Source organism: Poeciliopsis prolifica, unplaced genomic scaffold (assembly GCF_027474105.1).
Source record: "Poeciliopsis prolifica strain line A6 unplaced genomic scaffold, Auburn_PproV2 SCAFFOLD019, whole genome shotgun sequence".
In the NCBI taxonomy this organism is placed as follows: Eukaryota; Metazoa; Chordata; class Actinopteri; order Cyprinodontiformes; family Poeciliidae; genus Poeciliopsis; species Poeciliopsis prolifica.
Window position 1 is genome coordinate 97,414 of NW_026562394.1, and position 10,947 is coordinate 108,360.

Genomic DNA, 10,947 nt, shown 5'->3' on the forward strand with positions numbered 1-10,947 from the left:
TTTTCCGGCAAAGTGACTAAAAACCTGCAATTTCTTGAATTTGACAATAGATGGCTCTGCATGAACAAATACTGGAAGTTAAAACAAGGTTAACTTCTTTAGAAGGAAGGACAATGCAACTAATCAGTAGACACATTAATCCCATAATTTTGTTTGAGCTCTTTTAACTAATATGGAGATAAAAGAAAGCTGGGTTGATTGAATGTGGACATAATTCCAAAAAAACCATCTAGAATCTAGAAGTTGTTTTTTTTTTATATATACAAATAGTTGATTGTTGAATTGCATGTATTTGCTGTGTTCAGGTTTGGTTAATCTGGAGACCTTCCTTTTACATCCTAATGAGACATTTATGCCTCCTAAAATCTATTTTCAGCTCTGTTTTTTTTTCTTCTGCTTCAATGAACATTTGGTGTAAGTGGTTTTCTGGCAAATTGTGCGAACCACAGATAGCAGGATATACTGGGTGCATAATCCCAACAAAGACTGGCTAAATCTGTGCCACCTGTTGTCAAGGTAACAAGCCATATTTTTAGAATTTCATCCCAGTGCTAATTCAACATAGATTTTAAAATGTTAATTTTATGGCTTTGTTTATGACTGTTATTGTTTATTTGTTTGTCTTTCTCTTGAAAAAAAAAAAAAAAGCTTTATAACATGTTCCCCTTGGGTTTCACACTGGCTCAGTACAAACTTTCCAGATAGACTGTGTAATCAAACACGGCCTCAAAACCACATCAAGAGTTGGGCAGAATAGATGAAAAGAAGAGGGAATGGAACGATGCTTCCGTGTCAACAACAGCATGAGAAAACGGCTAATCTTATTTTACCAAACAACCAAACATCGTGACCCTTAATTTTACATGACTAAATAAAGAAGAGTGCACTGAAAAATACGGAATTGCTATCTTTTCTTCTTTTCAGACCATTCATTGAATCCAAGGGCCTCAATTACACATTCTAGAAGAGAAGCGTTAACTGGAGCCAAAAGCAGATGACCAAATCTAATCCCTCATGCGGAGAATAATCCAGTCATGTGTCCGATTAATGAGGGACCTGAGAGTCCTGGATCCTTCTGAACAGAAGCATACAAACCCACACATTTTTCAGCCTAAACTAATAAAACCTGGTAATTTTTTTCACTGACCCTTAAAGTCATTTGCAATCTTCTGCATCAGTAAAAACAGTTTGTACCAGGCTAAAGGTTAAATACGATTAAAATAATTTTTCTTTTTTTGAGAATGTAAATGATAAAGAGAAAACACAAGGTATGTGTGAAACTGGTTTATTTTGCCATCTTGTTTAATAGCACAATAAATAAATACAAACTAAAACTTGTATTTCTTATGTCCTTTAAACTAAGAAACAAAAAGATTTTCTCAATGTCCTGTGCTTTATATAATGTGCCACTATGCTGATATCACAGGCAGTCACATGAGGTCACAGACCTTCATCCAGTTAAACTTCCCCGTGGAACGGGATTTCTTGAATCCGACATTCAAGGAATCCTTCACTCCGGATTCCTTGAATCCGATGGAATTAGAATAATTTGTGGAATTATCCTAATTCCACAAATATGGACAGCAACTTAAAAATGCTGCTCTACCTTATAATTAAGGTACAGCAGACAATTAAAAAATCTCAACCTTTTATGTGAATACATACAGTTAGTGGGAGAAAACAAAACTCAATTTCCTTAAATAATTTTTGGTCATCTCTACAGTGTCACAAAATGTTTAAATAAGAATACATAATTGAACAGGGAGGATGAACATAATGTGAAGCAGAGGTTAATTACGCTTAGCCACATGCTAAAGTGAAAAACATAAGACAATAAAATAAAACTCAATATTAGCCTCCAAGTTCTCTCCAATTAGGCATTTATTTCAAATTCATCAGTATCACAATGAAAAGCAGCATCAAATGTTTCATAAGGTAAAGCGGTGGTTTAGTCGTTAAACAACCAATACATTTATTTAACTAAAACTTCTTAGTAGTCATCTCTCAAATCAAACTGTAACATCAACCTTGAAAGTGAATAATCAGTTTGAATAAAAATAAATAACATATTTCCACTGGTTTTTGATAACTTGATGAGATCCAAATCTTGCTGCGACTCTAATCTTCAGCTTCGCCCACAGACTGTTGATCAGACTCAAGTCCGGCCAGTCAGAAGAAAAAATGTTGTTAAACTAAACTAAAAAATGTCAAGGTCTAAAACATTATGTCCAAAGAGCTACAGAAATGGTTTAAAAGCAACCCTTTTTGTGGGACAAGATTAAAAGAAGCATCCATAAGTAAGGAACCAGAACTCTGGGTCAACCAGAAAGATTCTAGAAAGAGGAATGATCAAAGATCACTCTTTCTGGATGCTGTAGGAGAAAACTAATATGACCCTTGTAACTTTGCTTAAAAATAGCTATTTCTTAATTTAGCATTTTAATAAATAAACTCAAATTGCACACTTAAATTTTGTTAAATATCTCAGTATGTCCCCTTTCTACTACAAATAAAGATGAATGCAGCTTAACACTGTTTACACATCTTTAAAGCCATGCCAGCAATTATGATGTATAGTTTTTATTTTGGTGAGACATTGATTGATGTAGACTTGACACCAGCTGAGAATCTAATGGTTAGAAGAAAAAGGCAAATGTTGACTTTGTGCAGAACACTCAGCTGACTAGTAATAAATGGCAGTACTCTGACGAGCAGAAATAACCTTTAAATTCAAAAAGGAATACATGGGGAAAAAAACAGTGAAACAACAACAAAGCCACTGAGTAGGAGAGAGGACATGCAGCGTCTTTATGTGTTCTTTAGTGTGTGTTTGTGCGCACAGCACAGCGAGACACAGCGAGACGCAGCTCTACATAGATGGTAGAGCAAACCCCATAAAAAGATTCCTGTTACCATGGATACTGAGGTTTTGCTGGACGAATTGAAGTGTGTTCAGTTTACAACATTAAGATTAAAAACTTCATGTGTTTTGCAAACCTACCACATGCACATATTTTATTCAGCTCTGATAAAAAATGGTCATCATTATGTCTGAAAAGTCACATCAACCTTTAGCTGTTACAGCAAAGATGTTTTATCAGTTCACATTGGCACAGTCCAACCACACTGTTACAATAAATAACACCGTGTTCTTACTTCAAGTCCAAACTTAAATAATTCTTACACGGTCTGTTGGTGGATGTATTTTCAAACTCAACATGCATCTCAAAATACTCACAAAAGCACTCAGTAAATAACTTAAAATCATAATAAAATATGTGCAGATGAACACAGAGTTACTTTGTGTGCTTCACTCACAGTGGTGCACAGCCCCCTATATGCCTTGTTAGAATAATGTTAAGGAAACCCACAGTCTCCAAGAGTATAATATCCAACAGCTTTAAAAGCAAACAGAGACATGAGTTATTTTGACCAAAACACTGCAAATCCATGAATAAGTCCATGTAAATGTTGCATTCACTGCACCTATGCTTTGTTGGGTCAGTTAAATTGCTTTGATCTTTAATGTGAGGAATTCATATGAGAAGGAAGCAGATAATCTTCATAAAAGGAGTATACCTGTTACTTACTCTTGCATATGCTTTCTGTAGTATTAGTCAAACAGTTCACAAATCTCCAGAAATGCATTTTGACCACAATTCAGAGGCACTCTAAAAAAAGAGAGATGTTAGCTTTGGTCACTAGAAACAAATAAATGTTCGACTTCATGGCACACAGACTTCATACTGTGCCATTCTGCACAGTGTAGGATTTCCTTTAAAGTCCTGTCCTTTCTCTGTTCTCACATGTTCATTCATCCTTTCTTCCTTCCTTCCATTGCTTGATTATTTGAAGCATCCAGAGCAGCTCATCTGTCTGCTGGAGTCCATCTGCGGGGAGATGGTGTCTGGCACCACAGACTTTAGGATGTCATTCTCTGTGGCCATGATGTGCTTGACCAGGAAGTTTGCAGCGTCGCTGATATTGAGATTGTCCTAAAAAAGTGATATGGTATGTTAAAAATTGACAGAACAGTAATGAAACTATTTTTTGTCATTATGTATGCTGTACAAATTAATTTATTTGAAAGCCCAGTAAGACTTCACTGTACATATTAAAAATAAACTTTATAATGTGTTCAATATGTGTGATGGTCTGGCCACCAGCAAGCCTCCTGACCCCAATGGGACAAGGGTTTAAGAAAATGGATGGATGGATGGATGGATGGATGGATGGATGGATGGATGGATGGATGGATGGATGGATGGATGGATGGATGGATGGATGGATGGATGGATGGATGGATGGATGGATGGATGGATGGATGGATGGAAGTTTTCAATATTGTCTAGTAAAATAATTTGTGTAACTAATCAAGTAAAATAGTTTTCAGTGCTCAACAACAGCTAAAATCCCCCAAACAATTTCACTGTTTTTTTTTTTTTTTTTTTGTAGAAAATCATGCCTAAATATTTTGATCACAATGAAGGTAATGAAAACTGTGGCACTAGGTTTGACCACCAAGAGATGTGAAAGTAGTTTTTATCAGTATACACCTCGTGGAAACCTCTATTAGTTTGAAACAAATTAATTTAAAATGTTGCTGCAATGCTGTGCATTTCTTTTGGGCGAACAGACTCATTATAGGAACTTCACCCTTTGAGAATGTTGAGTCTTAGTGGCAAAAGAAAGATGGCACACTCCAACATGTCAGTGTCAACAGAGGATGTGAGAATCAGTACAACACTACTTGTATTTAAGGAAATGTGAAAGTACTGAAGTACATTTGGATTTCTCAAAATTAAACTGAAATTATTGAACAAAGACTTGCCAAGCAAGTCAACATACACAATTTGAACTAAATTATATTAGGACAGGATCCATATACATTTTAAGTATAACTAAGACGTTTGATTCCGTTGTGATTTTAGTGACCTAAAGAGAAAACATATTTTACATATTTATGTATTACGTCTGTGAATCATTAGGTGAAGAAAATCCAAATTTCTGTTTCATCAGTTATGGTTTGGTAACTGTGTGAAATCTTAAGAACAGAGCAAGAAAATGCTTTTGAATCAAATAATTCCACTTTCAGCTGCAGTGTGGTGCAATTGGAAGCACTGTTGCCTTGAAGCAAGAATGTGTTGGGTTAAAGTTACACCCTGGGGTCTTTTTTGCATGGAGTTCAGATATGTGGATTCTCTACAGGCTCTCTCACTGCCTGATCCCACTTCCTGACTGACTGGTGCCCAAGCACACCAGTCAGTCCACTTCTGAATGGCTCTAAGGATAAAATAAAGGTTTTGGAGTGGCTTAGTCAACAGTCCTGCTGTAAACCTGACTAAGATGCTTGGGCATGACACTGAACAGGTTGTTCGTGCTCAAACCATCCAATGAATGCCAATAAACTGGTTCAACAAGGAAGAGGGGGCCATGGCATTGTAAAAAAAATCATTGCTAATTATTGCAAATGGTTGACAGTGCAGTTGTTGCAGGTAAGGTTCCTAAAATCAGTTATTATGTTTAGGGGCAATCATTTTTTATACAGTCCCAGGCAGAGTTGGATAGTTATTCTCTTAATAAATTAAATCATTACCTGACAAAGGTGTTATTTACTCCAAAATATGTAGATGTGACAAAAGTAAAATCAGAAGTCTCTAAAGAAACTTTTTCACATACATTTTATTTTCAAACTAAGCTGAATTTTCCTATTCAAGCCTCACAATAAATAGGATGTGTTATTTGATCAGGTTTGTGGCAGTTATTTGAAAGTAGTTTATTTCCAAAAATACTGTCCTCATGAATAGCGAGAAAAAGATTTTGCTAACAAAAAAAAAACAGTGTGTGCTTTGTGATATAATCTGCAATCTAATTCAATAGCACCAATTACCTGGATAAGGAATCTGGAATCAGCTCCTGTTTTACATTTCCACAATCTTCTTATTTACAAGCCAGATTTAATCTTGTAACAATGACAAGATCCTGATCCTGTCTATTTTATTATGCTTCAAGCTTAGCATTTGTTGATAAGACACAGCATTTCAGATCATTTGATGCATCGTTTGAAGCCTTATGTGCAGTTTTAGAAAGAAAGAAATCACGTTGAAGCTTATGGTTCTATCATGGGAAAAAAATAGTTAATAGAAGAATGAATGCTTTTATAATGCACCACAGATTTGCAACAGGCTGATTGAATGGTTCACTGAAGATCACCAGGTAAAGGCTTTTGCACTTACAAAGTGCAAGATGATCTCTCACATAGATTTATGCAAAAAAAAAATAAATAAATAAATAAATAAATAAATAATGAAAAATAATTCCCTTCTCACCCATCTCGTGTGGTTCTTATCCTCTGAGCTCAGGTCCGCTACCTGTGCCAAGATACTGCGCCCTCAGGGTTACTGCCCCGAGGGCCCCAATGACCACAGGCACCACTGTGGTCTTCACCTTCCAGGCCCTCTCCAGTTCCTCCCTGAGGCCCTGGTATTTCTCCAGTTTCTCGTGCTCCTTTTTCCTGATGTTGCAGTCGCTTGGTATTGCTACATCTACCACAACGTCTTGCCTCTGTTTATCCACTACGACAATGTCTGGTTGGTTCGCCATTACCATTTTGTCTGTCTGGATCTGGAAGTCCCACAGGATCTTAGCTCTGGCGTTCTCCACCACCTTTGGGGGTGTTTTTCACTTTGATATCCGAGTTTCCAGTCCATATTCTGCACAGATGTTTCTGTACACTATGCCTGCCACTTGGTTATGTAGTTTCATGTAAGCTTTCCCTGCCAGTATCTTGCAACCAGCTGTTATGTGCTGGACTGTCTCAGGGGCCTCCTTGCACAACCTACACCTTGTCTGGTGTGGTAGAGGTACATAAAAAAATATATATCTCCATATGGGTCATGCATGGATCATTATGTTAAACTAAACTTTCAAATTTGAGGGAGAGTTGAACTGGAGTTGGATCCATCCATTACAACAAATGCCAAAACCCACATACTGAAACAGAAAATCTTAAATATTTCTCACCTTTGCTGACGTCTCAAACCAACCAACAAAGCCGTGGTCTTTGCAGAACTGATCCATTTTGATGCCATTGTTGCTCAGTTCCCTGCCCTGATCACACTTATTCGCCAGCAGCACGGTAGCAATGCTCTGTCCATTAGCCAACATTACTTTCGAATCCAGGTCTTCTTTCCACTTAATGACGGCCTCAAAGGTGGTTGGCCGTGTCACATCGAACACAATGAAGGCACCCATGGCTTCGCGGTAGTATACGCGCGTCATGTTCCCAAATCGTTCCTGACCTGTGACGAGCACATGCACAGACAGAGTCATGCTTTAGGACTGTAGCATTCCAGAGCATCACTATGATGAGACGTTTTCATTGTTTTTCTAAATTTTTTCCCAGAAGTATATCTCAGGCAGCTGGCAACAAGACAGCAGTCAGCTGTTCCTGTATTCCAATGAAACAACACATTCCTGTAGCCTTACCATCACGTTGCAATTAAACTGTCAATGCTACTATTTGTCCCTGCTCAGAATAAACAATAATACTTGTCTGTAGGTAGTACTATATAACTTTATTATCAATATTTTCTAAAAATATTGCCATGTGTAAATTCCTTTAGTCTCTACCTTATTAATCTGAATATTTAATCTGTAGCAGAGGTTTTCAGCTTGCTGATCATTGGAACCCTCCACAGAAATGTAAAGAAGAGAGGAATTAGTACTTTAAGCATTGCAAGATGGCAATTTATTGCCATCACGAGCAGGAAGATCAGTGAAGATCAGTGGAGGAACAACTTCCTCCTTTCATCCAATAAATTGTTTTACTCATAAGGGAATGCTGTCTGCAGTGGCATGACACCAGTCTTAGACACACTCCCATCATACGAATCACTTGACACACAGTCATTTGATGATGCAAGTTTCTGCTTTGCATGACCTGAATACTGCAAAACTGATTATATAAAACATATCTATGTTGTCTAAAAAACGTTCGTCTCGTGTATGCATACTGTTCTAAGAGTTAGAATGCAATGCCTTGAAATTGGCTTCCTATCCTTTAAAATTAACTGTCATATTGAAGATGGAAGGTTAATATCTGGCTCACACTGAAGTGTTTTGTAGACTCTCACAGGTTTTCTTCTAAAACTGCCCTGCAGCTCCATCAATCTTTCCAACAACTTTGACCAGCCTCCCTGTTTTCTCTAAAGGAGGAGTATGCACACAGCCTGGAGGATTAATTAAATATTCCTGAATGGAATTACTCTATTTCAGTGTTAACATGGTTATGAAGTCAGGATTGTTACACATGGTTTTGTAGTGAGATCAAAATGTTCAATCCGAGTCTCAGTTTGACGTAGCACTCCCTTTGTGAAATATGGTAAACTTTGAGACTTCTCATGGCTTTCCTCCAGAGCATGGACATCTTGGCAGCTTTTCTAATTAGCGCTTTATGACTGGCCTGTCTGTTAGATGGTTTGCAGTTGTGCCATCATCTTTCACTACTCTAATGGTGCATTAAACATCAGCAAGATCGTCAAAGTGTACAAAATTGTTTTTCTTGCCTTGTCTGATGTGTTCCTTGGCCTTCATGATGTTGTTTGTTCACTAACATTCTGTAACAAACTTCTCAGTTGCAATTGACTTTATTAACAGGAAACAGAGTAAAGGAAGTTGGAGACATAAAAAATGCTATTCAGAATTTTATTTGTGAAACCTTTTCAAAATCTCTAAAAACATTTTCCTTTCACTTTAAAATGATGCATTGTGAATACTTTTTGAATGCACTGTAAATGTGACTTAAATCTAACTTGTAATGCAATTCATTTTCTACACGTGTATCCAAATGACTATGGGAGGATCTTTTGTTGTTTTATTTAGGCTGGAATGACATTCCTGTGACTTGCCTTTAAATCTCCCTCACATGGACCTGATCACATGATGTAACATCATACCTAAAAAATGATTAGGAAACAATGTGCTGGTCTACTTTACAGACAGCAGCTCCCTCATGACTGCGCATATTTAGTTTGTCTTTCATAACTTTACAAGGCTGATCACTGCAAGTTTGGAGATAAGTGTTATCTACCTAAATTATCAGCTTCTCTCCAGGAAATGAGATGGCATTTCTAAACATTTTTATGATTCTAAGTTTCCCTATTCTTGCACATTTAAAATGACAAAAACCCTGCAGTCAGGCCATAAAAGGCGTGGAATACGCGTCTATCACTACTAGCTTTCTGCACATGCTCAACCTACTGTCACTGCAGTATTTTTTTCCGCACATATAACCGGCTTCTTAAATTGTCCCACCTGCAATGTCCCACAGCTGAAGTCTGACAGTCTCAGAGTCCCAGTTCAAGACTTTCAAAGCGAAATCCACTCCGATCGTGGCCCTGTAGTTACTAGAGAAGGTCTGGTGAACGTAACGCCTGATGATGGAGCTCTTCCCGACTCCGAGGTCTCCGATGACCAGCACCTTGTATAGGTGCTCCTTCCGGAGACTCTGCATGCCGTTGGGTTGCAGAGTGTGGTTCGTCATTCCACCTGTTGGGTCTCACAGGGCGGCAGCTCCCAGGAACTTTGACACGGTTAAACTGCGTTTCGAGCCTCAGTCTCCCGGGTTCAGGAACCGCCCTCCATGTCGCGAGTGTGTGATTGCTCAGAGGCCGTTCTCGGAAACTTGTGACCTGCCCTGGCCACCCTGTAGAGAAGTGATGTGCACCCTGACAGCTGAAGGCGGGGTTTTCATCCGCTCAGTCGCAATACTGACTTTTTTCAGCTACTCAGTAATGTAATGTTACTTCCTAAGATTATGACTGCGGCTTTGCCAAGTTATCTGTGTTTTAGCGCTGAATAACACAATTTAATGAAATAATACAGCATAATTCTTGTGGGAATTTTTTTTATATATATATATAAGTAAAGTACAACATTCATTACGAAAGAAATCTCAATCTGAAGAAGAATTATTTAAACAAGATCTACTTCATATTTTATTTCTGAGGCAAATGCAGTGGCAGCTCTTGCCTAAATACGAGGGCGGGATCATCATGGTGTTACCCCCTTCTCACGCCCCTAATATTGACTTTAAAAGCATGGAAATATGTTACCTTCAGTTTTAAAAAATTGCAGAATATATCATATCTTGAAATTGGCTTTTATCTCTTTAAGAAGGCACTTTTTCCAACAGACCTTCAGCCCGTCACAACAGCAATGCTGCTCACAACAGTTCTTAGAAACATAAGACTGAGAAGTATTTTGAATTGTAAGCTTTGCAGACATCCAATTCCAACAGGTCTTTGCTAATTACTGCTACCAGTCTGGTGCAGTTTAGCTGGAGGAGTTGTGGAGGAGGGGTGTTTGGTGAGGTGGAAGTTTAGCTGGAGACTGCAGCTGCAAGGAGCTTTGTACAATAGGTGGTGCTTGGTGAGAGCAAGCACTTTGAGCTCTCTGAATGGCTGCTATGAGAGTTTCAAGTATTTCTCAAACATGTCTGAAAAAATCAGTTTCACTCGTCATAGATTTGTTCATAGAGCGATATAAAAAAATATAAAGGTTTAAAAAGTAAATTTTAAATGACACTGCCCCCATTCAAATGACAATCATATCAAAAACATTGAGTCACAAAGTCATTTTCATTTTTGAAATTGCTAATGCTGCAACAAATTATCAGTGCAGAATGTAAAAATGAGCACTGCATATAAAAGACGTTACTGGGCTGATGGGGGCATACATATAACCATGGGCAAGTTCTGCATAAATATTTAGCTATCAAGCGTTATTTAATGAAGGGAACCCTAGAAGCCCCAATTCCTATATGCTTAATAGTTGTCGCATGGTGAATTGACACAATTAAGTTCTTTTTTTGACAGTATATTTAAGTAACTAAGGCTAAAAATATGTATTTAAAAAAAGGACTGCTTATGTTCCAGTTTGTTAATT

At 37.7% G+C, this 10,947-nt stretch overlaps 1 protein-coding gene across 1 annotated transcript; it reads right to left on the minus strand.

Annotated features, from left to right (window-relative positions):
* Window positions 1-1,289: 1,289 nt before the first annotated feature.
* Window positions 1,290-9,659, minus strand: LOC129368375 (ras-related protein Rab-38-like). The gene is made up of 3 exons (XM_055043295.1): window positions 9,316-9,659; window positions 7,024-7,301; window positions 1,290-3,995 (listed from the first exon to the last, which is right to left on the minus strand). Exons 1-3 carry the CDS (start codon window positions 9,542-9,544, stop codon window positions 3,846-3,848), a joined length of 657 nt encoding a protein of 218 aa, XP_054899270.1. The 5' UTR covers window positions 9,545-9,659; the 3' UTR covers window positions 1,290-3,845.
* Window positions 9,660-10,947: the final 1,288 nt, after the last annotated feature.

Excerpts from the sequence above, each read along its gene's own strand:
- LOC129368375 (XM_055043295.1), bottom strand. The coding sequence starts at position 9,544 with ATGACGAACCACACTCTGCAACCCAACGGCATGCAGAGTCTCCGGAAG. Across the intron at positions 7,302-9,315 it reads TCAGCTGTGGGACATTGCAG|GTCAGGAACGATTTGGGAAC; the intron begins GTGGGACAATTT and ends TGCTCGTCACAG. Across the intron at positions 3,996-7,023 it reads GGTTTGAGACGTCAGCAAAG|GACAATCTCAATATCAGCGA; the intron begins GTGAGAAATATT and ends TCACTTTTTTAG.